The sequence below is a fragment of the Rhineura floridana genome, chromosome 8, assembly GCF_030035675.1.
Source record: "Rhineura floridana isolate rRhiFlo1 chromosome 8, rRhiFlo1.hap2, whole genome shotgun sequence".
NCBI lineage: Eukaryota > Metazoa > Chordata > Lepidosauria > Squamata > Rhineuridae > Rhineura > Rhineura floridana.
The window spans coordinates 30833030-30860733 of NC_084487.1; the positions used below are offsets into that span (position 1 = coordinate 30833030).

Sequence of the window (27704 nt, forward strand, 5' to 3'; positions counted from 1 at the left end):
AGAAGACAGCCATTTTTGTCTTCTCCTCTCCTTGAACAGTTTTCTGTAGCAACCAGTAAGAACTTTTGTAAGTAAGAGCTAATGCCTGAATTTTCTTTTTTTCTTCCTCCCTCCCCATCCTGTTTCCTTTTAAGTAATGCAACTTTTAGTTTGTAAGCCTGGCTGAGGGGATGTCTTATCTTTGTTAGGTGCTTTGAGAGCACTTAGTGGCTGGTGGGGGGGCCTTCATATAAATAAATACATAAATAAATAAATACTGTACATACATACATACATACTGAGCTCGAAAGACCATGAATATTTGTGCATTCTTAACAATGTTTGAAGGTGTCTTTGGGGTGCTTTTCAAGGACAAAGATACTTTTTTTCTGAGAACACTCAATATTTGACAGGAGAGACACCTCCTTTGAAAGTGCCATGTGGAAACACTCTAACATGTTTTCAGAAATCTTCTCAAAGAAGAAGCAGAAAAACAGGTCCATTCAACATTATTTCATGCAAGGTATGGCTGCCTTATGTGGAATTCTGTTGTTTTGTTTTGAAATGCCAGCCATCATCAATATTTCAATAGAAGAAATCTGACAGGTTTACATGTTGATATAGCACAGAGCAGTTCTAGCAACATTTACTTTTAACAAGATAGAAACCATGCACCATCACACAATGGTCACCTGTTCCCATCATGCCCTGCTTGTGAGCTTCCCAGAAGTGTCTAACTGACCACAAATGAAGGCAATGATCTAGGCTAGATGGACTTTTGACCAAATGTAACAAGGTCATTTGTATATGTATTTTAAGTCCTGGAGCTTATTTTGCATATAGCTTTGCCATCTCCATACTGGTGTCCTCCAGACTGGATTACATCTTTCATCATCCCTGACCATTAATCACCATGGGTGTTGTAGTCCTCAACATCTGGAGGGCCCCAGGTTGAAGAAGGTAGAGAAATGGATTCAGGTGTGGAATCAGCTAGTGCTTAAGAATTAAGACAAGACAACAGCCGCTTTAGCCCAATAATCAAATTACTCTTGTGGGATGCTCATTAAAATTTAGATCCAAGACTGCATTTTCATATGGGTATCACTATCTAGGGCAGACTATTTCTAAGTGGAGAAGACCTTCTTATGGCGTGCAGCTTTGGTTCCTTGGTTTGTGGTGCAACCATACTTTCATTCTTAATTCCATCACGTGAAGGGAAATGTTTTCAGGAAACACATTAAGAAATCATTATGGACTAGAGCCTTAAGTTGTTTTATTAAAAGGTGTAAATTACAACCAGGTTAGTTATTCAGTGCAGGTACAATCTGGGGACAGAGACCCACTCTGGCTATTATAAAACGTAAAAAGTCTGTTTTACACATTAGGTGGCCAGTCTCCACAACATATGGACAGACCATTCTGACATCATGGAACCTCAACAGAACACATCTTGTGGGAGTTCCATGGGGGTCACAAACCCTGCCCTTTAGCATGCAGAGCCAGGCCTAAAAAGATGGGACCCAAAGAGAGGAAAGGAGGGATTTCAAAAGAATCTATATGTTCCAATATACAACAGTAAATCGTGTACTAAAAGACATTACTGCCTTTTTATTGCAGACTTCTACAAAAGTGGTTAAGATTATATACAGTGAGACTGGTGACTCTGATGTCGGTGGGGCAGTGAATTCGCTCCGAGTTTTAGTCCAGACTTTCAAGGAGCTGTCCAAGGTGCTTTCAGCTTCAACATTTTGTTCAGCTCCTTGAAAGTTTGGACTAAAACTCCAAGTAGATTCACTGCCCCACTGACATTGGAGCCACTAGTCTCCACTGATTATTATACATTTAAAATACTAAAGTAAAAAATAAAAAAGAAGAAAGAGGATGTATGTGTTTGTTTATTTCTTCCTATTGTACAATTAAGCTATAAACATCTTCTGGGTAAAATGCCTAGGTGTCAATGAAACATGTTAACCGATTACATTTGAGGAAGTCCCTTTCCCACGCAGCCCAGCCCAGCTTCTTTATTCCAGCGTCTTCTCCTGCTTCTTGCCTTCTTTTTTCTTTTTCTTGGGCTCTGTTGACACAAGAAAAAAAGGACAATGACACAAGGGCATCCAAAATAGGCTCCATAAGGCAGCATGCTTAGGCATTTGTCAGGGGCTCAAGACCAGCAGGGGGCCCACTACCCTAATGGTGCTACCATTTTCCACTTTGCACAGAGCATCCAAGAAAGTCAGAGGCAGCCTAAGAGAATTCTCAGTTTTCATGTCACGTTTCTTCCAGGTTAGGGGACCTGCTGAGGGTGCTGTGCCTGAGGGCCTCCAAAATGCTGGAGAAAGCAATGTCTGGAAACACAGAGAAGTGAAAGAATGAAAAGTTTCTGCCAAATGAGTGGTCACTCAGGCTGTGCACACACCTCTCAATCTGATTTAGGGCCTAGTCTGGCTCTTTGGAGCAGCCCAAAGGAGCAGCCTTTGGAGCACACATTTAAATCACATGCCTTCCCCAGAAGAACCATGGGAATTGTCATTTGTTAAGGGGCTGGGAAGTTGTAGCTCTGGGAGGGGGAAGCCACAGTTCCCAGGATTCTTTTGGAAAAGTCATGTGCTTTAAATGTGTGTTGGATGTACTTGAAATGAATGGTGTGGATTTACCCTTGGTTTCAGGGAGAAGGAGAATAATTTAATGGGCAGCAGAGATTGCAGGATGGGTAGGGCCCAGGTCCAGCATCAGCACCTGGCAACCTTGATCAGTAGTGAGAGCCCCAGATGGCTGGTAAGGTCTGCCACTCTTGCCTGCCCTGGGATCCCCATTAATTTTTTCCCCAGCCCAGTGCTGTGAACAGTGCCAAGCAGCTGAACTTAGGCGCCATTTTAATTTCCCACAAAGCCTCTAACATAGTCTGGGGCATTATGGGAAATTAAAATGTCACCCCTCAGCATGCTACTGCTCGGTAAGATTCCTAAGGCCCGCAAGAGTGCATTTTGCCCAGGGCCCCCTCAAACCTGGAACTTGCTCTGGTGGGCCCCCTCAGAAGACCTGGAGCCGGCACTGAAAACAAGCCATTACTGGAGTGAAACAAGCAAGAAAGGTATAATGTACTCTAGGGATAGCCAAGGTGATGGACCCCAGATGATGTGGACTCCAACTCTCATTATCCCTGACCATTGGCCATGCTAGCTGGGGCTGAAGGTAGTTGTATTCTACAGCATCTGAAAGGCAGAAGCGCATTGGCTGCTTCTGATCTAATCCTTTGCACACATCCAATGCCACTTTATAGGTAAGAGGATGCTCCTTAAGATAAAAAAGGATATAAAGAGGCTTGAAAGCAATGGGGGAATGGGAAGGAACAAGGCTGTGGTTCAGGCAGAGCCTTTCCAATCTCAAGAGCCGGCTCTACTTGGCATGCAAGCTATTGTCTCAGGGACTAGCTTAGAACAAACTGAAAATAGCAGGCAGCTCTTGAAGAAACCAGGTCACAGCTCAGTGGAGAGCAAGAGAAAGGTTTTACACATACATCTATAAACACACAGACACTGAGACACCTTCCACCTTTCCTAACTTACTCACTGTGGAGTCTTTGGGCTTTCCTCACTGAGAGCTAAAGTGACCCTGGAGAGGGTGAGGCAGCTCCCTGCCCCCTGTCCCCTTTCCCCTGCCGCAGATGTTGGCTGTATTTTCCTCTTTCTGCTAAAGGCATAGGCAGTTTAAAGTAAAAGAGAATGACAGATGATGGTGGCCAAGTTATCAAGAGATTTGTTTAGGAAGACCTGGCCAAATATGCAAGTTATATATATGTATTAAAAACTGTTCATTTTATCCGTATTTTGATTTTTTTTATTGTGTCTACTGGTTTGGACAGTCTGCTCCTGCTGATATGTTTTAATGAAGATTTTTTAGCATTTTTTATTTTATTTTATTTGTATACCACAATTTCATTTTTCTAAAAAAATCAAAGCAGTTTGCAACAAATTTAGAAACCATTGGCAGAGCATTCCAGAGAACTGGGCCAATGATACTTAAGGCTCGATTTTGTGTTGATGTTAAGTGAGCCTCGCCAGCTCGGGGGACAACCAACACCACTCCTGCAGATGACTTCAGTGATCAAGTGGGATTTTATGTGAACTGCTTAGATTTTTTTTCTTTGAGTGAACAGTATAATAGAAACCTTGCTATTGTATATTGATTTTTATGTTGTAAACCGCCCAGAGAGCTTTGGCTATGGGGCGGTATAGAAATTTAATAAATAAATAAAATAATAATAATAATAATAATTTGGAAAATCTTATCGCAGAAGTGCAGGTCTGAGTTGGGCCTTCTCAGGTGATCTGCCATCAGCACTAGCTCTGACATCAGGCAACGGGAGGTGGCTGCCCCTGGTGACAGATGCTGGGACTAGGGGTGAATCTGGCATAGTTAAATTGCCTCCCATTGGCTGCAATTGGAATGCGGGGGGAGGGGGGGGAGGAAAAGATGAATGGCTGAAAATGGTAGGGAAATCCCACCCTGGCCACAGCAAACCAGCACAGCTTAGACAGTGGTGGCAGCTCCCACCACCAGCAGAAGACAGTTCTGCCCAATAATTTAACATAAGACACTGCCTTATACTGAGTCAGGCCATAGGTCCCTCTCGCTCAGTATTGCCTACACTGACTGGCAGCAGCTGTCCCGGGTATCAGGCAGGGGATCTTTCCCAGCCCAACCTGGAGATGCTGGGGATTGAACCATATGCAAAACAGACACTCAGCCACTGAGCTCCGGCCCTTCCCAGGTTGGGGAATGTTTTTCAGACCAACGTCCGCATTTCCTCATGGGCAACCTTTGGGGGGCTGCCTGCTACTTGTGGGTGGGTCCAGAGGCAAAAATGGGTGGAGCCACAAATGCAATATATATAATAGGCTCCATCCCAACCACACACATGCACACACATCTCTCAATCCAGGCAAGCAAGAGGCTTTATCTCAGTTCAAGCACATTCTGGCCAAGCAAAAGCATTCAAGGAGGGCCCAGAGCAGGGACAGAGAGGGGTGTGGCCTTGGGAGAGTCCAGAGGGGCAGATAGAGAGGCTGGGAGGACTGCTTTTGGCCAGAGGCCTGAGGCATCCCACCCTTTATTTAAGCCAAGGAATGAGGAGCCTGTGGCCTCCTTCATGAGACCCAGCAAGATTCTCTGTACGTGTTTAAGCATGGGACAATGTAGGACGGATTGGAAAGATCTTTCCATTTCCACTCCCCCCGTTTCTCATTTTTCTAGTCTTAAATTTGTTTCTCCACATTTCCGCAGCAAATGGCTTAAAAAAAAAAATTCTCATGAAAATCAGCATTTTAGTGTGAATTTCTCCTAACACACATTTTTGTATGCAGTTTTGACTAATGTACAGATTTTAGCAGTTGAAGTGCTTGCATGTTATTTTCACAAATATATTCATTTCTGTGCACATTTCCTGCTAATACACACATTTTTGTAAACATTGAAGTCGCACATGGTAAAATTTGGATAAGCGCAAGTTTTGAAGGAAGTCTGTGTTTCAGTTGTCAGATTGTTTTGGAAAGTGTTAATTTGAAACATTTGGCTTTAAATGTGAAATGAATTGAATTTCTCCCCTTCCTTAGTTTTGTCTTAACTAATCTCAAGTATATATCCTTTCCTTATCAATTTAACACACAGTGGTGACACTTTGGATTCTACTTAAAAGAAAGAAAGTAGTCTGTATACAATACTAAAGTCAGGTTTAGGGCACATCTCATGATTGCCCCTTGATCAGTCCCTGGCCAATCTATGGGAAGTATGCTATGCAGTTTAGATTAAAAAACAAAATTCTTGCACACAGCTTGCTTAGGAATATAGGCATTTATTCTGAATGCTAAACCAATCATACCGACACCTTAATGGGAGATAACAAAATCTGACTAGTCCAATGAATCAAGTTACCATGGCATATTGTGAGGAATTTTACATTCCTTGACAAGTCCACTCAGTTCCTCAACTGTACAGTTGCATCAGCAGGTTGGAGCCAAGATTCAGCGTAGTTTGCATGACTTCCGCTGCTTCTTAGGATGCTACACAACTCATAATTATTAAAACTGTGCCAGACCCTCCTCTTACCGAGGAAAAATAATTAGCCATTAAGAGCTAGTTATTCTATCCAGTTTCCCTTCTGCGGCTTTAAATTGTCGGTCCTATGCTTCAGTCCTTTGGCATCAATTCTTCAGCATAATTGCCTTCCCCCTGCTGCTTCCAGAGTAAAGGTTTGTGTACATAAAGTAAAGGTGAGTTAGAAAAGGCTGCTTGCAGCTATTTGAAACTGCATAGCACTGCTACCAAATTGCTAAGAAATGATGCTAAACCATCACACCTAGATCCAACAAAATCCATGAGATTTATTCCTATGTAAAGGTTATGTTAGGACTGGGAAATTTGTTTCTCTGTACCCAAGATTTCTGGCTTAACAGATTTATGAATTGATCCTAGTGTTAGGATGGTGTTTTTTTGTGAGCTATAGTTGATTGGCCCCGGGATCTTGGCACTTGACAGGCCTCTTAATGCCATCAACACTTATAAACTAAAAGTGCTTCCTTTAATAGGCACTACAAATTTAAACCACTCATTTAATTCTTGTGACTTTCCTCAAGAGATCTTGGGATCTCTAGTTTTACAATTATGATGATTCTCAAAAGGAAATAGGCATTACTTCAGCTCACTTGACCCTAATCTATGCATTTTGTACAAAGAAAGTGAATTGAACTGTGAAAGACCAACCCAAATTGTCTTTGTAGTTATACAAATTTGTAGGGCAGTACAATATCTCAGAGAGGAGGTCAGGTCTCCTGCTCCCCTGGTGCATTCACTAGAGCTGCCCAATTTCCCTGTTTTTTAAAGTTTGATAGAAATATATGTGGGCTATAGGTACGTTCTTAAACCGCAAGAGGTTTTTTTGCCTACTAGTGAATTTCTCTGCTTTTTAATCTGGGAGGTAAGAAATAGGATCCTGTGCAAGTTTGCTGAGAATGGACTGATCATTTGCATGCTTATTGAGTTCAGTGGGATTTATTCCCCTGCAATCATGCTTAGAAAAGGTAAAACTGACCATGGAGGAGGAGGAAGGGAAGGAGGGGTGAAGAGATTGGAAAGGGAGGGGAGGGGGAGGGAGGAGTGAAGAAAGAGGGAGGGAAGAGGCAAAACGGAGAGGATAGGAGGGAGGAGGAGGGGAGGGCAGGTCTGATCATTTGCATGCTTTTTGAGTTCAGTGGGATTCCTCTGAGCCTTCCTCTGAGGCTGAGAGGCAGTGACTGGCCCAAGGTCACCCAGTGAGTGTCATGGCTGTGTGGGGATTTGAACCCTAGTCTCCCAGGTCATAGTCCTAGGATAGGTAAAACTGACCATGGGGGAGGAGGGGGAGGGAGGAGGGGATTGGAAGGAGGAGGAGGAAGGAGGGGATTGGAAGGGAATGGGGATTGGAAGGGAGGGGGAAGGAAGGGGGAGGGAAGGGGCAAGAGGGAGGGAATAGGAGGGAGGAGGAGGGCAGGGCAGGTTAGATCATTTGCATACTTTTTGAGTTCAGTGGGATTTATTCCTGTGCAATCAGGCTTAGGATAGGTGAAACTGACCTGGGAGAGGGGCAGGGAGGAGGGGGGAGAAGGAGAAGGGTAGGAGTAGGAGGAAGGTGGAGGGGAGAGGGGGAAGGAGAAGAGGAGATTGGGTGGGCAGGCACTGGTCAGAGGCCCCATTCCTTTCCAAAAGGAAAACATTGTGAACAGTACCAGTGCTTTTCAGTGTTTTCTCCACCTTTTTATTCTACAGCAGGCGCATAGTCTCCTACCCAAATTTAAACAAAAGCTGTCACGGCCACATCCACACCAGACCTTTATTCTATTTTAGGCAATCATGGCTTCCCCCAAAGAATCTTGCAAAGTGTAGTTTGTGAAGGGTGCTGAGAGTTGCTAGGAGAGGCCCTATTCCCTTCACAGAGCTAAAGTCCCCAGAACAGGGCCTGAACCACTCTGGCCATTGGAGCTCTGTCAAGGGAATAGGAGTCTCCTAACAACTCTCAGCACCCTTCACAAACGACACTTCCTAGGATTCTTTGGGGGCAGCCATGACTGTCTAAAGTGAAAATAAAGTGGCCCCCTGATTAGCCAAGCCAAGCAGCTGTGAGTCTGACTTTTAGAACACAGACTGTTCTTACTGAGCATGCCCGATGCTATAATAGACTTCAATGTAAAATTTCTTAAATTAATCAAAATGCAGCTGCAGAAGATGAAGGTCAGAGTATGGGGCAAGGTCAGTAATAGGATTAGAATAGTAATAGGGAAGGTCAGTAATAGGATTACAGGTACTCTTTGAACACGGCTGATTTTTAATTAATTTCAAGACCACTTACAGAAAAAAGTCCAACGGGGGTCTGTATTTTTTCCCCTCTTGTTTTACACTTTTGATTCTCTCTGACTGTTTTGTGTATCACCATGAAAACATAGAGGATTGTTAAGCAAGTGTTTCTGAATTCAGACTATAAGTTTTGTAAGGTTTTGTTTTGTAAGGAGGTTATGGGAAGCAGCAGAATGGCATGGGGAGGTATTTTCAATTTAACATTGCGGAATGCGAAAAATCTATGCTGGCTATAGTATACAGCCACTTTCATGGTAATGACCATGGTTAAGGATGGACAGATCAGTCTGTTTTGAGTTCTTGTCAATTTCCAATGTTCTTGTTCATAAGTGTGTCCCATCGCATTTTCCCATTAATATGCAATTCTTTTTTAAAAATCTGCAGGAATATTCATCTTTAATTATTTTTAAATATGTATTTTAATTTTTTTATTTCAGTTGTGCACATTTCTAAACACATTGCATCCTGCATTGCAAAATATGGAGACGTGTGAAACCAAGGGATAATTATGTCCCAATATGAACATAGATCTAGGAAGCGTGGACCAGGTCAGTTCACATCAGAATTCAAGAAACGGAGTTCCTCAATAATCCCTACCCATGATTATTCTGTTTTCAGCTCTGTGCTACTCATTTTGCCTCCTGATACCATGACTGGCTGGACCATCCAGAATTTGCTAGAATTTGAAGGGAGGTATTCATAGTTCAGCAGTAGAGCTTATTTGTTACCTCATATTCTGATGTCATTACACTGTGTGCTTCACATTGTTGGTGGTGGATAGGGAGGGAAGATCTATCAGTTTCAGTTCTCTCAGTTTCTCATTTTCCCAGTCTTAAATTCAGTTTTCCACATTTCAGCAGCAATTTCCAAATTTTTTAAACAAAAAAGATCTCATGAAAATTCTTCAGCCTTTTAGTGCAAATTTGTCCTAATAGGAATGTTTTTGTATGCAGTTTTGACAAATGTACACACTTTTGCAAGCAGTTTCTCCTAATAGAATGCATTGTTGTTTGTTGTTTTCACTAATATATGCATGTTATTTACTTATTTATAATTTGATTTATACCCCACCCTTCCTCCCAGCAGGAGCCCAGGGCAGCAAACAAATCTGCATTTCCCCCTAATAGATGCATTTTTGTAAACATTGGTTACAGAACTGAATCACAAAATTCAAATAAATGCAAATTTTGAAGAATGGCTGTGTTTTGTTTGTCATATTGTTTTAGAAAGTGCAAATTTGATAGATTCAGGTTGAAATGTAAATTGAATAGAATTTCTCTCCCAGCCCTAGTGGTGGGCAAGAAAACACTCCAAAAAAATGATATCAAGACATGGCGCAAGCTGTATGCCACCTCACAGAGGAGGAAAGTAAAAGCTACCACTCATAGCAGCAACCTTCCGGTTCTTATAACAGGTAGATTTGTCCTAGATTTCAAGCTTCTTCTTTTCATTTTCACATAATATAACAAAACAACCAACGATAACAACGGCCATAACTGAATACAAATTGCCCTTCCATACAAAGATGACCTTTTAGATATTCTCTGCAGATCAAACATGTCCTCCTTCCTGAAGTTCACTAACCATTTCAAGCTTCTTTCACCTTGAAAATCTTAGTGGTTTCATTCCATCAGAGTAGTCAACACCAGAGCTTGAAGTGTTGTCTAAAACCTTGCTGAGCATTTTAATGTACCTCTAAAAATGTGATTTATGCTACTCAGGGCTACATGGGTCTGTCATGCTCATTCTGGATCACGGTAACATGGAGCTGTAAACTCTTGTTCTATGATGATTTTAAACTTTTTTTGCTGTATCTATGTACTTTATCTTTTCTGTTTCTTTTTGTAAACTATCCTGGAAGCTTTGCTGAAGGGCAATATATAGTATATAAATCTTATAAGCAACTAAATACATGTCAGTAGAAGAGAAAGCCGACAAGCAACACAACAGATTGGAAGTATAACATAATAGCTCTCTCCCCAAGGTTAAAAAAAGGGGGCATCTTTGAAAGAAATGGTTAGTGATGTCGCCCAGGTTCTTTCTTTCTTTCTTTCTTTCTTTCTTTCTTTCTTTCTTTCTTTCTTTCTTTCTTTCTTTCTTTCTTTCTTTCTTTCTTTCTTTCTTTCTTTCTTAAAAGGGCAGTATGGCTTTTTTTTTTGTCACACTGGCTGCATCAACCTACAGATAGCATCTCTATTTTAAACTAGCCATGCAATTTTGTTTTTATTATTCCACAGGTGAGACAATTGCCTCTTAAACGTTTATGAGACATGCTGATAGAGGACAAAGGACAGAGTGAAGGAGACGAGAAGGGGGGAGGCGATTAAACAAACTATTGAAAGAAAGGAAAAGAAAAGGAGAAAAGGAAGGGGGAGCGTGGAAGCCAGAAAAGAAGGAAGGAAATGATTTACCCATTTTGAATAGTAATGAGAATAAACATTTGTTTATTCTGGCGCTTTTTATCACAATAAGCATCATAGCTTCAGGCAGTCTTGCTGCTGATGGGCACTGTTGAATGCCAAAATAGGCCAGCGAAGGAAGATGCATAGGAAAATAGCTCTGCATTGCAAGTTCACACAAGCAGTGGCCAACCTGCTTCTGGACTGTACCACTTCAGAGTTTCATGTGTCAGTGTATTTGACATTGTTGGATGTTTCCACCTAAAAAAGCTCCCTGCATATATATTAAACTAGCTTAGACAGTATTCTTTACCCTTGGGTCCCCAGATGTTGTTAGACATTCCTGACTTCCCTGGCTGGGGATGACTGGAGCTGTGGTCCAACAACCTCTGCGGGTCCAAAGCTGACGAATACTACCAGCTTGGCAGGAAGGTTCCTTTTTCCCCGACTGATTAATCTACAACATGTAAAAACTTTTTTAGGTGGGGAGAGCATTCAAAATATGACCCCCAGCTTTCCTACTGTTGGAAGTGGTAAAGTTCAGAATCCTACCACCACCACCCATCTAATTTGACATAATATGTAAATCAGTTCTCATAAATGCTTCTTTCACCCCCTTTTTTGTACAGAATTGATTTTTTTCATATATAGGCTTGTTTTAGGGAGCAATCTTTTCATTTTCCAGAATCTATTTATTGTTTATTTTCTTTTTATTCTGTTGAATTCTGTTTAGCAGCAGCTGGTGGATAGAAGTGGAAATAAAAAAATCTGTCCTAAGAAAGTTGTGAGACTTGCTCCAGTATGCAGCCAGGCCCACCAATAGTACCATTTGATCGGTTCACACATGCTTCTTTCATAAAGGTAATGGGTAGTGGAGCTGAACATATAGTTCCTCTGTGAATGAATCTGTCATCCTTGCGTCTCTTTTATATAGTTCTTCAGTGTATTGCTTCCATCTTCCTTTTCATCTCGGTCAGTCAGTGTGTTCCCCTGTTCATTATTCAACATCCCTACTCTTGGTTTAAATTTCCCTTTAATTTCTCTAATCTTTTGGAACAGGCCTCTTGTTCTACCTTTTTTGTTGTCCTCTTCTATTTCTATACAGTAACTATTGTAATAGTTCTCTTTGTCCCTGCAGCTGCTTTCACCTCAGAAACAACAATCGATCGCGGCTTTCCTTCCATATCAGACCAACCTGATTCTCCTCAGTTTCTTGTGACACCAACATGAATTGAAGGGAAACATCCCTCAGCTGCACAAGGCAGATATGTAATACTTGTAAGTGGAGCTGCACAAGAGCCAAAAACTTGGAGAACTCCATTACAGCCACCACTACCAAACCGTCATGGAATTCAAACTTCCGCGCTCTTACGTTAAAGCACATGCGAGTTAGTGTCCTTCGGTGCAAAGGGGAGAGGAGCATATGTCATATTTTGCAGACCAATTGGCTTATAGGGGGTGGTGTTACAGGCAGGACTGGGAAAAAGCGAAAAGAATGTATGGGTCCTCTCGCTGCATGCGCGGGCACAAAAAAAGCGGGTTTTTTACATCGGGAACGAGCGAACAAACAGGCGAGCAGGGACTATCAGATGACAAAGCGAATATGGAAAACATGAATTTTCCAGGTCAGTTTGGCGATCCCTAGTCGATGTATTGTTGCATTTAGGGTTCTCACCGTGTTTTTGTATCCTTTTGCTTTTGCTTTCCTTTTCTCTTTAACAATTTTAAGAGTTTCATCACTCATCCATTGATTTTTAACTTTTTAACTAGAGGCCAGGATGACAGATTCATTCACGGAGGAACTGTATGATGAAGAACCAGAAATTTTAGAATGTGAAGTGAAAGTTCCTCTTAAAATACTTGGAGAAAAAAAATAACCAGTAACAGATGGCATACCAATAGAGTTGCTACAAGCTACTGAGACTGAATCTGTCCAAATTTTGACAAAAAATTGCCAACAAATATGGAAAACTAAACAATGGCCCACAGTCTGGAAGCGTTCAATATACATCCCAATTCCAAAGAAAGGGGATCCCAGGGAATGCAGTAATTATCAAACTCTTGCCGTAATATCCCATGCAAGTAAAGTAATGCTCAAGATTCTACAACAAAGGCTCTTACCATATATGGAGCAAGAAATGCCAGACGTCCAAGCTGGATTCAGAAAGGGAAGAGGCACCAGAGATCATATCGCAAACATATGTTGGATAATGGAACAGACCAAGAAATTTCAGAAGAAAATCACCCTGTGATTTAGAGATTACAGCAAAGCCTTTGATTGTGTAGATCATGAAAAACTATGGAATGCTTTAAAAGAAATGGGGGTGCCACAGCATCTGATCATCCTGATGCAGAACCTATACTCTGGACAAGAGGCTACTGTAAGGACAAAATGTGGAGAAACCGAGGGGTTCCCAATCGGAAAAGGTGTGACACAGGGGTGTATTTTATCACCCTGTTTGTTTAATCTATATGCAGAACATATCATACGGAAAGTTGGATTGGACCAAGATGAAGGAAGTGTGAAAATTGGAGGCAGAAATATCAATAATTTAAGATATGCAGACAATACCATACTCTTAACAGAAACCAGTAATGATTTGAAATGAATGCTGATGAAAATTAAAGAGGAAAGCACAAACACAGGACTACAGCTGAACGTCAAGAAGACTAAAGTAATGATTTATGTAACTTTAAAGTTGACAACGAGGACATTGAACTTGTCAAGGATTATCAATACCTTGGCACAGTCATTAACCAAAATGGAGACAATAATCAAGAAATTAGAAGAAAGCTAAGACTAGGGAGGACAGCTATGAGAGAACGAGAAAAGGTCCTCAAATGCAAAGATGTATCACTGAACATTAAAGTCAGGATCATTCAGACCATTGTATTCCAGATGGATGTGAAAGTTGGACAGTGAAAAAAGCAGATAAGAGAAAAATCCACTCATTTGAAACGTGGTGTTGAAGGAGAGCTTTGCCATGGACTGCAAAACAGACAAATAATTGGGTGTTAGAACAAATTAAAGCAGGACTGTCACTAGAAGCTAAAATGATGAAACTGAGGTTTGGACATATAATGAGAAGACCTAATTCACTAGAAAAGACAATAATGCTGGGGAAAACAGAAGGGAGTAGAAAAAGAGGAAGGCCAAACAAGAGATGGATTGATTCCATAGCCACAGACCTGAACTTACAAGATCTGAACAGGGTTGTTCATGACAGAAGCTCTTGGAGCTAGCTGATTCATAGGGTCGCCATAAGTCGGAATCAACTGGAAGGCACATAACAACGTGTCTTTTTGCCTGTTTTACCTGATAATGTCTCTGACTTCACTCCATAGTTCTTCTGGTACTCTATCAGCTAAGTTTAAAGCCTCAAACCTGTTCCTTATTTGATCTTTAAATTCTTCTGGATGTTATTTAAATTGTATTTTGGCATTATGATTGCTTGGTTGTTCTTCTTTAGCTTTACTCTGATTTTCGATATGACCAGTTCATGATCTGTACCGCAGTCTGCTCCTGGTCTTGTTTTTGCAGAAAGTATGGAACTTCTCTAGGATTGTGGCCTTAGTTCTAATCCGAACATTAGTCTGGCAGGTGTGTAGTGCAGTTCATACTGGTCAGTTCTAGGGATTGGATTCACACACACCCTGCTGCCAATCTTCTCTGCCCATTATGGAGGAGGAGGAGGCAGGAGAAAAGGGACCCTCCCTTGGTGGTAAGACAGAACAGCAGCTGTGGCAAAAGCCTTACCAGAAGGGCCAGACCATAGAGGAGGAAGAAGATCAGGAAGAGGGGGTGCCACACCACAGGGGAAGCGACAGGCTGCAATGGGCAATATTCACTTAATTCTGACTACCACCCCCCCATGGTCAGAGTTAAGGAGATTTTTCACCCACCCTGGCTTGCCTGTGGTGTGGCACCTCCTCTTCCTGTTCCTCCTCTGGCCCTGCCCTGGAAGGCTTTTGCTGTGGTAGCCACTCTATCTTGCCACTCAGAAAGGGCCCCTTCTGTCCTGCCTCCTCCTTCTCCATGATGTTGGGGATGAGTGGAGCAGAGTGGGGACAGAGCACAGGGGGGGCGAATCCCATCCCTAATAGGGATTTCGATTCAGTTGGCATCCAGCAGAATTTATCAAATTTGCACTTACAAAAAAAATATAAGAATTGAAACACGGGCAACCTTCAAAATACGAATTTATTAGAATTTTGGGATGCAGTTCACCAACTAAACAATATTTATAAAAATGCATATATTAGGGGAAAGCGTGCATAAAAATGAGTATATGAGTGAAAATAACATGCAAAAAGACATGATGTTATGAGAAACGGCTTGCAAAAATTTGTAGCTTTGTCAAAACTGCCTACAAAACTGTGTTTATTTGGAGAAATTCACACTAAAATGGTGAAGAATTTTCAAGAGGATTTTTTAAAAAAATATTCGCAGATTGCTGAAGAAATGCAGAGAACTGAATTTAACCTTGGAAAAGTGAGAAAGTGAGAGAACCGAAATTGACAGATCTTTCCATCCCTAATCCCTAGTCAGTTTTGTCACAGTTCACAAAGACTGCATTTCTCAAGCATCTCAACCCTACAGTTTAGAAGAGAGAAGCTATTTATTGCTGTCTGTGGGGGCTGCTACCTTTTGCAGCTGGCTTCCCACACCACATAAAATGAGAAAGTCCCTCATTTTTCTGTCTAATTACCCTGAGCAGCAGTTTATTCTTCTGACTTCTGTATTGCTAATATATGTTACCAGCCGCTGTACCCATCAAATAACAACATTAAAGCCTGAGAGGCACAATAATCATACATGTAGATGAATCCAGGAATGCAATACCACACAGAAATGCAGCATTTTCTTTTTGATTACAGTCATGATTCTAGTAGGACTGATGAAAGAGTTTTAAATTGATTGTCTGGGTTTTTTAAGCAGTTAAGTGTGCGTTCAAAATTAATTTGCCTATTATCAAATCCATAATTTGGGTGCTTTCAATGGGATATTAAAGGGATGAAACATTTCCCCTTAAGGATGAGATAACCAGAATAAACAAAAAGCAGACAATCTACTCATTGTTAGGAGAAGAGGCCATTTTTAATGTTTTCAGCCATTTGAGAGTCTGAAGTACAGAGCATTGAGCTGCACCCAGGGTCAGCCCTAGACATTTTCCTGTCTGAATGGAAACAGTAAAGGGTGCCTCCCTCCTCCAAATCAAAGTACACAATATCCAAGGCTGGTTCAGTTCTTTGGCACCTGAGGAAGAAAACAACTGCTACTGCTACTGTACAACAGTTCAAATCCCAGACTGTTTGCTGTCCTTTCATATCTAAAATCAGATGCCATCCTTCCTGTTGCAAGAAGGTCTTGGGAAACAAGAAGCCCTCCTTTTTGAAATTGTGGTTCCCCAGAGGCAGAAAAAGTCATTTTTCAAGATAAGAAAAGATGTGGGGACTGAAGGCATTTTAGACTCCTAAAAATGCCTGAAACAGCTAGCAAGGACCATGTAGATAAGGGGCAAGCAGAAAATAGATTTCAAAAAGGCCAAATTTGGGAGTCTTCAGAAATGTTGTTGTTGGGTGGGTAGGTGGATACAGCCCATGACACATGGGTTAGCCACCACTTATGTAATGTGTGCAGTTCATAGATATAAACTGGAAAAGTCATTCTTACAGTGCCATCCTATGCCTTTATGGTGGCCATGTGCCCTACTTTACAGAGGACTATCCTCTGTTTGATGGGCTGTCAGTTCTCTATTTGAATGTGTTCCCTGTTTTTAAAGTGCGCCCCAGTTCAAGTGCAGTCTAAAGATAAAGAAGGGGAAGCAGCAAAGGTCTTGAAGATACCGATCAACAGTTGGCTCCTATACAGCTGACTGAGCAGGCACACAGAAATCTGGTCACAGTCTGCCCCACTATGGTTAAATGTGTTTCTATTTAAACTTCAATAATGATGCATAAATTTGCATCAGTGCATATACACATTTTGTGCAAATCTTAATCTTTTGTCTTTTTTTGTGACATGTAGGTTGCCACACACTATGTACATGTCTACTCAGAAGTTAGTCCCATTGTGTTCAACTACCAGGTAATGCCATGGTATTCATCTCCCACATAACAACTCATAATGCTTTTGCAAATTTTTGATGCGCCTGCAGTTGGAATACTGTGTACAGTTCTGGCCGCCTCACTTGAAACAAGATACTGTAGAGCTGGAAAAGGTTCAGAAAAGGACAACCAAAACAATCAATTCGATGGAGCAACTCACCTAGGAGGAAAGGTTGCAGCTTTGGGGGCTTTTTAGTTTTTAAAAAAGGCCAGTAAATGGTGACATGACAGAAGTGCTTGGAATGGAGAGAATGGATAGAGAAAAAGTTTTCTCCCTCCCTCATAACATTAGAACTAATGAAGCTGAACATTGGAAGATTTAGGAAAGACAAAAGAACATTAGGATGGTCCATCCCTGGAGGCTGCTGTTTTCCAGACAGCTCTGGGGGGTTTTCCGGCTAATATAACTGGTGCTCTTGTTGAAGTCCTGGCTGATCTGTGGAACATCCAGATGGCCCAGGCTGTTGACATGATAGCTCCTTAGCACCCTCTCCCACTTGAAAGAGCCTATTTGGCTCCTTGGTACAGACCAAAGCTTAGGGCAATGAAACAAGCTAGGAGACAGCTTAAACCCAAGTGGGGGGGAAACTCCAGACAAACGCAACTGAACACTTGTAAGTGCTCATTATCAAGCCTATTCAGCGGCAGTGAAGGCAGGAAAGAAGACATACTTTACAGCTTCCATTGCATCCTCACTGTGTCATCCAATAGAGCTTTTCTGGGTAGAAAAGGAGGTAATGAAACCTATGGTGGCCCGCTGTGACTTGTTTGCAAAACACTTTGAGGGTTAACTCGTTTGCATCCATCGGGACCTTGACTCCACTGTTACGGCAGATGAATCTCAAGGGGTGACTGGAGCACTGTCTAGTCCTGCTGTATTGGATGAGTTTCAGTTGATAGGGCTCGAGGATGTGGACAAGATGTTTGACTTGGATCGGGTGACCACCTGCACTCTTGATCCTTGCCCTTCATGGCTAATAAAGCCTAGCAAGGAGGAGATGGCTGGATGGGCTAGGGTGGTGATTAATTCCTCCTTGCAAGAGGGGGTGGTCCCCATCTGCCTAAAGAAGGCGGTGATAAGACTACTCCTTAAGAAACCCGCCCTGGATCCGGAAGAGCTAAATAATTACTGGCCAGTCAGTCATGTTCCTCAGCTTGTCAACTTGTCAAGGATTATCAATACCTTGGCACAGTCATTAACCAAAATGGAGACAATAGTCAAGAAATCAGAAGAAGGTTAGGACTGGGGAGGGCAACTATGAGAGAACCAGAAAAGGTCCAAAGTCAGGATCATTCAAACCATGGTATTCCCAATTTCTATGTATGGATGTGAAAGTTGGACAGTGAAAAAAGCAGATAGAGAAAAATCAACTCATTTGAAATGTGGTGTTGGAGGAGAGCTTTGAGGATACCATGGACTGCGAAAAAGACAAATAATTGGGTGTTAGAACAAATTAAACCAGAACTATCACTAGGAGCTAAAATGATGAAACTGAGGTTATCATACTTTGGACACATAATGAGAAGCCATTATTCACTAGAAAAGACCATAATGCTGGGAAAAACAGAAGGGAGTAGAAAAAGAGGAAGGCCAAACAAGAGATGGATTGATTCCATAAAGGCAGCCATAAAGGCTTCCATAAAGGACCTGAACTTACAAGATCTGAACAGGGTGATTACAACAGATGCTATTGGAGGTCGCTGATTCATAGGGTCACCATAAGTCGTAATCAACTTGAAGGCACATAACATACACACACACACTCATGTTCCATTCTTGTTTTTATGCTGCTTTTATGATGTTTTGTAACTGTATTTGTACTCTGGTCCCTTGACCGTAATAAATAAATAATCAACTAATCATTCTTGGGCAAGGTTCTGCAGCCCATGGTCTCAGGCCGAAACCAGGCTGTGTTGGATGAAACTGATTTTCTATATTTGTTTCAATCGGAGTTTAAACCCGGTATAATGACCTATGTTGGGAGAGAAATAAGGGGGAGTGCGTCCCTGTTAATCCTCCTTGATCTCTCAGTGGCTTTTGATACAATTGACCATGGTATTCTTTGGGAGCAGCTGTCCAAGTTGGGGGTGGATGGCACTACTTTGCAGTGGTTCTGGTCCTTCTTGGATGGTTGTTCTCAGATGATGATGTTTGGAGCCTCCAATGTAAGCTTCAGCAGGGTTTGATTTTATCTCCCATGCTATTTAACATCCACATGAAAATGCTGAGTGAGGTCGTTTGGAGATTTGGAGTAAGTTGTCAGCAATATGCTGGTGACACACAACTCTCTCTCTCCTTTACATCTCCAGGTATGGCAGTAGATGTGCTAGGCTGATTACTTTCTTCAGTAATGGACTAGATGAGAGTCAATAAACTGAAGCTGAATCCAGACAAGACCGAGGCACTATTAGTGGGTGGTTCTCTAGACCTGATGGAGGGGTTGTGGCCTTCTCTTGAAGGAGCAGGTATGTAGCTTGGGAGTACTACTGGATCCACCACTGTCACTTGAGGCTCAAGTGGCCTCAGTGGCGGGGAATGCCTTCTATCATCTTCGACAGGTGGCCCAGCTACAACCATATCTGGAGAGGGATAGCCTGACTTCTGTTGTCTATGTTCTTGTAAACTCTAAGTTAGATTACTGCAATGTGTTACAAGTGGAGCTGCCTTTGAAGACAGGAAACTGCAGCTGGTACAGAATTCAGGTCAGACTGCTCACTGGGACAAGTTTGTTTGAGCACACACCACCAATTCAGGTACAACTGCACTGCCTACCAATTAGTTTCTGGGCTCAATTCAAAGTGCTGGTTTTGACCTATAAAGTCTTAGAACCCCAATATCTCAAGAACTGCCTCTCACTACATGTACCAACCTGGACCCTGTACTCGGTATTGGATGCTCTTCTTTGTGTGCCCCCTGTAAAGGAGGTATGGAGAGTGGCAACATGAGAATAGGCCTTTTCAGTGGCAGCCTCCCGTTTGTGAAACACTCTCCCCAGGGAGGTATGCCTGGTATTATCTAAATTTAGGCACCAGGAAAAATAATTTCTCTCCTCCCAGGCATTTGCTTCTTAACTGAGGCTTTTGGAGGGCTTTTGTTGTGTCATCTTCCTAAGAAGATATATATATATATATATATACTTTTACTTTTTTTAAACTGTAAGTCACTTTGAGTGCATGTATCTGTGTAGAAAAGTGATTAATACATTTAATAAATAAAATCATAAATAAATAAAATAAAATGTATGCAGTACATAATTAAATTATGATGTTTGCTCCTACAAGAGGCAGTGATAGCCACGAACTTGGATAGCTTTAAAATATTAGACAAATTCATGGAGGATAAGGCTATCAGTCGATACTAGCCATGATGGCTATGCTCTGCTTCCATGGTCAGAGGCAGTGTACTTCTGAATGCCAGTTGCTGGAAACTGCAGGAGGGAAGGGTACTCTTGCACTCAGGTCCTGCTTGTAGGCTTCCCATAGGCATCTGTTTGGCCACTGCGAGAACAGGATGCTGGACTAGGTGAGCCATTGGCCTGATGCAGCAGGTTGTTCTTGGATTCTTATGTTTTTATTTATTTATTTATTTTTATTTTATTAGATTTTTAAACCACCCTATAGCTTTCTAGCTCTCAGGGCGGTGTACAAAAGGTAAAAACAGATTAAAATACAGTAAACATGATAACAATACGCTGTAAAATATAGAAACAAAATCAAGACAAAGACAAATTAAAATAAAATTAAATTAAAATGCCTGGGCAAAGAGGTAGGTCTTTACCTGGCGCCGAAAAGATAATAAAGAAGGCGCCAGGCGTATCTCATCAGGGAGGGCGTTCCATAACTCGGGGGCCACCACTGAGAAGGCCCTAGCTCTGGTTATTACTCTCCGGGCCTCCATATGCGTTGGAACCCGGAGAAGGGCCTTCGATGTCAAACGTAGTGAATGGGCAGGTATATAGCGGGAGAGGCGTTCCACCAGGTATTGCGGTCCAATGCCGTTAAGGGCTTTATAGGTAAGAACCAACACTTTGAATCTGGCCCGGAAACATATTGGTAGCCAGTGCAGCTGGGCCAGGACAGGGGTTATATGATCATATTTTTTAATCCCAGTAAGAACTCTGGCCGCAGCATTCTGCACCAGCTGAAGTTTCCGAACCGTCTTCAGAGGTAACCCTACGTAGAGTGCATTACAGTAGTCCAATCTAGAGGTTACCAGAGCATGGATAACTGTGGCAAGGTTCTCCCTGTCCAGATAGGGTCGTAGTTGGGCTACCAGCCAAAGCTGGTAGAACGTGTTCCGTGCCACCGAGGCTACCTGAGCCTCCAGAGACAGCAGCGGATCTAATAAGACCCCCAAACTACGGACCTGCTCCTTTAGGGGGAGTGTAACCCCATCTAGGGCAGGTCGGACATCAGCCATCTGGGCAGAGAGCTCCACCACCAACAGCATCTCAGTCTTGTCAGGATTGAGTCTCAGTTTATTAGCTCTCATCCAGTCCATTATCGCGGCTAGGCAGTGATTTAGTACATCAACAGCCTCACCTGAAGAAGAGAGCGCTGCGGAGGAGTGTACGACGCCAAGTGTGGCTGTGAGAGAGCACTGTGAAGGAGCACTTTGGCGGCGGTGAGAGCGCCGTGGGACGGGAGTGCTTGACGACGAGAGAGTGCTGTGAGGGAACGATGTGGTAGTGGGGAGTGCACTGCAGAGGAGCGCCCGGCGGCAGTGAGAGAGCTGCGGGAGAGTGGCGGCGAGAGAGCACCGTGTAGGAGCAACTCCGTAGCAGTGAGAGCGCCACGGAGGAGCCCCTGGTGGCGGTGAGAGTGGGAGTCATGTTCCATCTTTGGCATCTTTGACCTCGGGCGCCACGGCTCCGAGCTGTTTCTAGATCCGGCACTGCTTTCCGGGTTGGCTCCATTCAGTGCATTCATTGTTTTTGGACCCTTTACCGTCTTTGGGCCCTTGTTGTGACGACTACTGCTATTGTTGTTTGCTAACTATCGTCATTGTTGTTGTTTGGTGGTATGAGTGGTTGTATGAGTGTGGGTGTGATTGTATATAGATTATGAGTTTTGTTGTTTATTTTATTTTTATTTTTATTATGTGCCTGGGTGGGAGGATAGGGTATGGGGAGGGAGGACAAGAGGCGGCCACTATTAGCGTAGTGATGGGCAATGGGAGGTATGGTGTTGTGAGGAGGACATGCCAGTTTAGGGGAACTCGGCCCAGACAATTGGTGGCTGTACCGTGTTCCGGTCCTCCCCGCACCCACAGGATTACTGGTAGTTCTATCAGCCAACCCTCGGATCTCCAGTTGCTGCTTCTTAATGCCAGATCGGTAAATAATAAAACCCCCCTCATCCATGATTTAATTGTGGATGAGGTGGCCGATCTGGCGTTTATTACTGAAACCTGGGTGAGCGATCTGGGAGGCATTAATCTCTCCCAGCTATGCCCACCTGGGTATTCGGTTCAGCATCTGGGAAGGTCCGAGGGTCGGGGAGGGGGAATCGCTGTGGTCTATAGAAGTTCCATCCCTCTTGTTAGGCACCCTATCCAGGTGACTAATGGTCTGGAGTGCCTTCATATTGCGTTGGGTCAACGAGACAGACTGGGAATACTGTTGGTGTACCATCCACCCTGCTGCCCAACAGCCTCCCTAACTGAGCTGACGGAGGTGGTCGCGGGTTTGGTGTTGCGATCCCCCAAACTTTTGGTATTGGGGGATCTCAACATTCATGCCGAGACCACTTTGTCCGGGGCGGCTCAGGGCTTCATGGCCTCCATGACAACCATGGGGCTGTCTCAATTTGCTATTGGCCCTACGCATATTTCGGGGCATACTCTAGACTTGATTTTTGCCACTGGATTAGGGGATGGTGATCTGGGAGTGAGGGATTTGACATCTATTCCTTTGTCATGGTCAGACCACTGCCTATTGAGGTTTAGACTCACAATGTGTTCTTCCCTCTGCAAGGGTGGAGGACCAATTAAGATGTTCCGTCCCCAGAGACTAATGAATCCTGAGGGTTTTCAGAAGGCTCTAGGGAGTTTTCTGGCTGATAAAACTGACGCTCCTGTCGAAACCCTGGTCAATCTGTGGAATACGGAAATGACCCGGGCAGCTGACACGATTGCCCCAGTGCGCCCTCTCCTTTGCAGAGCTCAAGTGGCTCCGTGGTTTACCCCGGAGCTAAGAGTGATGAAGCAAGAAAGGAGACGGCTTGAGTGCAAATGGAGACGAACTCCCGACGGCTGTGGTCTTGTACTTGTGAAGGTCTCTACCAGGCTCTATGTGAAGGCGGTGAGGGCAGCAATGAAGCAGTACTTTGCTGCCACCATTCAGTCATCTTCTAACCGCCCAGCGGAGCTTTATAAAGTTGTTCGGGGACTTTTACATTCTGGTCCCCAGAACGCAATAACATCATCAATAGCCCGCTGCAATGAGTTTGCGAGACACTTCCAAGATAAGATCACGAACATCCGCCGGGACCTTGACTCCAATATTGTAGCAGTTGATCCTAATGAGGTGTCCAGAGCACAGTCGTGTCCTGTTTTATTGGATGAGTTTCAGTTGGTACAGCTCGAGGATGTGGACAAGGTGCTTGGACAGGTGCGGGCGACCACGTCTGCCCTGGACCCTTGCACCTCGTGGCTAATAAAAGCTGGCAGGAATGAAACAGCCGGATGGGCCAAGGAAGTGATTAATGCCTCTCTACGAGAGGGAGTGGTACCACTTAGTCTGAAACAGGCGGTGGTGAAACCACTCCTAAAAAAACCTTCCTTGGACCCTGAAAATTTTGACAACTATAGACCGGTAGCAAATATTCCATTCCTGGGCAAGGTTTTAGAGCGTGTGGTCGCTTGCCAGCTCCAGGCTCTCTTGGATGAAACTGATTATCTGGATCCATTTCAATCTGGCTTTCGGCCGGGATTTGGTACAGAAACAGCCTTGGTCGCCCTGTATGATGACCTCTGTCGGGAGAGAGACAGAGGGAGTGTAACTCTGTTGGTTCTCCTAGATCTCTCAGCGGCTTTTGATACCATCGACCATGGTATCCTTCTGGGGCGGCTTGCGGATTTGGGAGTTGGAGGCACTGCCTGGCAGTGGCTGTGCTCCTACCTCGAAAATCGTCTCCAGAAGCTGGTGCTTGGGGAGCATTACTCGAATCCCTGGGTACTCCAATATGGGGTCCCACAGGGTTCGGTTCTGTCCCCCATGCTTTTTAATATCTATATGAAGCCGCTGGGTGAGGTCATAAGGAGATTTGGAGTGCGTTTCCAGCAATATGCTGATGATACGCAGCTCTACTTCTCCTTTTCATCTTCTTCAGGTACATTACAGCCAGAATTGATCAAATCTTTCAGGGGGTATTGATCTGTGAAGCAGGGCGTATGGAGGCTGTCACAAGTGTCTTCTCCTCAGTGGAGTGAGTTGGTCATTGGAGCATTGAACCACCACATCCGTGCAACCACCCTGATACTGTCTCCTCCACCCACAGACTCACCAAGGGTAAATTTCAATCTCTGATTGGAGGATCAGCTGATAAATCTACCAGATCAATCAATTTACCAAATCAATCAATTAAAACCTACAGCCATTTTTTTAAAAAGTTCCTAATTAAAAAAAGGATTTTATCATTCTTAATAAGGAAAGGAAAGAAGGAAAGGATGCTTCTGGACCACATATATAAAGTGACAGCTGGACTAGTCTACCTCCTTACTAGCTGCTTCTGCCCACATTGCTGTAGCACTCTTTTAACAGCTGCAAACTGTGAATTAGGCAAGCGATTCATTCAGACAGGGTCATGGACTGTGCCACCAGTTGGCTGCCAACAAAGAAAGAGAGATGGAAGGTTATGGCAATAGCCTCTGGAACTTACTGGGGCCGTAATTGTTATTATCTGGCTCCTTCAAAACCAGGCTGCACAGTCACACGACCAAAATCAAGCCCGACATCAAGCTGATTCACAGATTATCACAGAAAGATGGATGCTACTTCCACAAGGCTGGCTCCCATGCCACTCCAGTGAGGTCTGCAGGGAGGAATTTCATGGATCTAGTGACTGATGTGGTTACTTCCCACATCAGTGTTCCAATACCTTGGGGGTACGGATGGAAGGATCTGTCCATTTCAGTTCTCCCCATTTCTCATTCTTCCTATTTTAAATTCAGTTCACATTTCTGCAGCGATTTGCAAATTCTTTAATAAAAAACCCTCATGAAAATTATTTTAGTGCTATTTTCTGATAAACACGTTTGTATGCAGTTTTGACTAATGTACACATTTGTGCAAACAGTTTCTCCTAATATAATGCATTTTATATGTTATTTTTACTAATATATTCATTTTTAGGCTCAATTTCCCCTAATGCATAGAAATGTCTAAGTTTTTTTTAAAAGATGTTTTGTTTTTAAGATGTTTTATAGATGTTTTTAGTGTTTTATTGCCTGTTTACTGCCCTGGGCTCCTTTTGAGAGGAGGGGGGGTATATAAATTTAATAAATAAAAATATATGCATTTTTGTAAACATTCTTTGAAGAACTTCATCACAAAATTTGGATATGTGTGAATTTTGAAGGACAGCTGTCATTCAGTTCTCATATTGTTTCAGAAAGATTTCATAGATTCAGCTTTAAATGCAAGCTGAATCGAAATTAGCCCCCATCCCTACGCGGGGGCAAATGACTTAGGGTGCTTTCACACTGCAGTTTATTCTGTTATTCTGACAGTTTCTTACCTGTTAATTTCTGCATTATATTTGACCTTTCACACGACGCACAAGCTAGCTTCACAATTCTGGTGGAATGCAGTGGAAGTTTAGTGAAAATTTCAGTGACAAATGAAACCACAAATAATCCGTTAGCAAGGCTGGGAATATGGAACATCATGGGAGTTTTCCGCTAGTTACAGCCGCTCAAGTGACAGGCATCCCAGCATGCAGTGTGGAACAGGGGGAAAATGAGCAGGAGCCACCTTAAACAGAGGGGGGAAATGAGCACTTGGGCCAAAGAAGGATGAAGGGAGGTGCGTTATCAGTCCACCGGAGCCGCAGCCACCACAACTATGAGCTCTGGTATAGTCCGAAACAGGGAGAGCAAGGGTAAAAGGAGCTGCCTCCGTGAACTACCAACGGCTGCTGAAGCTGGCGATGCTGCCCGTAGCCCCCAAAATAAAAATTAAGAATAAGGAGAGCCACCTCCGTGAGCTCCTGGCGGCTGCAATAGCAGGCGCCACCCACCCCCAACCCCCAGGGCTGCCTCCACGACCCTCAAAAACCAAGTTGGGGGAAAATACACCAAACCCCCTAAAACAAAGGGGGGGAGAAAAACTCTGTTTATGTTGCGCGAAATGTCGGTATAACAGGTACTACAGTGTGAAAGGGGTTTTAGAAATCGGGACAGAAGGGCTTCCTTTTTAATCAGTTAAACTAACGCAATCAGCCCCATGTGTGAAAGCAGCCTTAATCATGTCATGCAGAGGAAAAGTAACTCTTGAACTTTAACCTATGTACCACTCTTATTTGCAATGGTTGACTGGATGCAGCATTTTTTTAAAAAAATAAAAGTTTCAGTATCTGTGAGGCAAGGCAGATGAAGGATACCAGCATCAGCAGCATTTTTTTCTGCTCAGTGGAACAACAGGTTCACTGAAGGAGTGATACTTTCACATCTGCTGGGAGCACTTTGAATAACATGACCAGCCCTTGGTTGTAGAGGTGGAAGGAGCAACTCCCTATGAGGAAAGGTTGCAGCATTTGGGGCTTTGGATGTTGGAAGGTTCAGGACATACAAAAGAAAGTACTTCTTTACACAACACATAGTTAAACTATGGAATTCACTCCCACGGGAGGCAGTGATGGCCACCAACTTGGATGGCTTTAAAAGAGGATTAAACAAATACATGGAGGATAAGAATATCAGGGGCAACTAGCCATGACGGCAATCCTCTGCCTCCATGGTCAGAGGCAGCATGCATCTGAATACCAGTTGCTGGAAGCCTCAGGAGGGGAAAGTGCTCTTGCACTCAGGTCCTGCTTGCAGGCTTCCCATGGGCATCCAGTTGACCACTGTGGGAACAGGATGCCAGACTAGATGGGCCACTGGCCTGATCCAACAGGCTTTTCTTATGTTTTTGTGTTCTTAATGCGGCCAGAGTGGTACACTGTTATCCCCAGACTGCTCTAAGACACTGCCTTGCATCTCCTGGTTGCATCCACCATGGCCAGTTGGGCAGTAAAGTGTCCACTTTCTGACCACACAGCAGTGGAAATTGGTCCATTAGGGCAAATGGGGCACTGCCCCATCAACCTCAGTCTGCTCTCACCAGCCCCCACCTGCCTGCCTTCTTACTGACAACCAGTCTAGCTTTGTAGGTTTGTAAACAGAGCCTGCTCTGTCTCTCATTGGTTCCAGCTCCACATACTATTTATCTCCCTGCCTACTGGCCTGACCAGTCCCAATGGGCACCAGCCACCATTACCACACAGGGGATTATAATATGGAAGATGGCCACCTAGAGCACACCAGGGATGCCCCCAAATTGGTTCAGAAAGCTGCCTCACATGCTCTAAACCAGCCCATGTATAAAGAAACCAGCTCAACCTCTTTGGGTACAGACATACTAAACTGCAGGGCCAATGGTGGCTGGTAGGGCAGAAGGCAGGAAACCGAAGCAATGGGTAGAATCAGAGCCCATGACATCCAGAGCCAAAGCCAATGACAGGCAGAATCAACACATTCTAGTTTTGCCCCCATTCTCCTCCCTGCTGAGTTCTACAAGGGAGACACTGAGACTAAGGAGGAGGAACTGGCAGTCAGTCCCATTCCCTACA

At 43.4% G+C, this 27704-nt stretch overlaps 1 protein-coding gene across 3 annotated transcripts in view; it reads right to left on the bottom strand.

The window, feature by feature from the left end:
• Nucleotides 1-1235: 1235 nt before the first annotated feature.
• Nucleotides 1236-27704, bottom strand: part of PTN (pleiotrophin) — a 154020-nt gene continuing 127551 nt past the window's right edge. For all 3 annotated transcript variants that reach the window (XM_061582704.1, XM_061582703.1, XM_061582705.1), the window contains exon 5: nt 1236-2053. In XM_061582704.1, the coding sequence (XP_061438688.1) occupies nt 2001-2053 (53 nt within the window). In that variant the 3' untranslated portion in view covers nt 1236-2000. The remainder of the gene's footprint in view (nt 2054-27704) is intronic.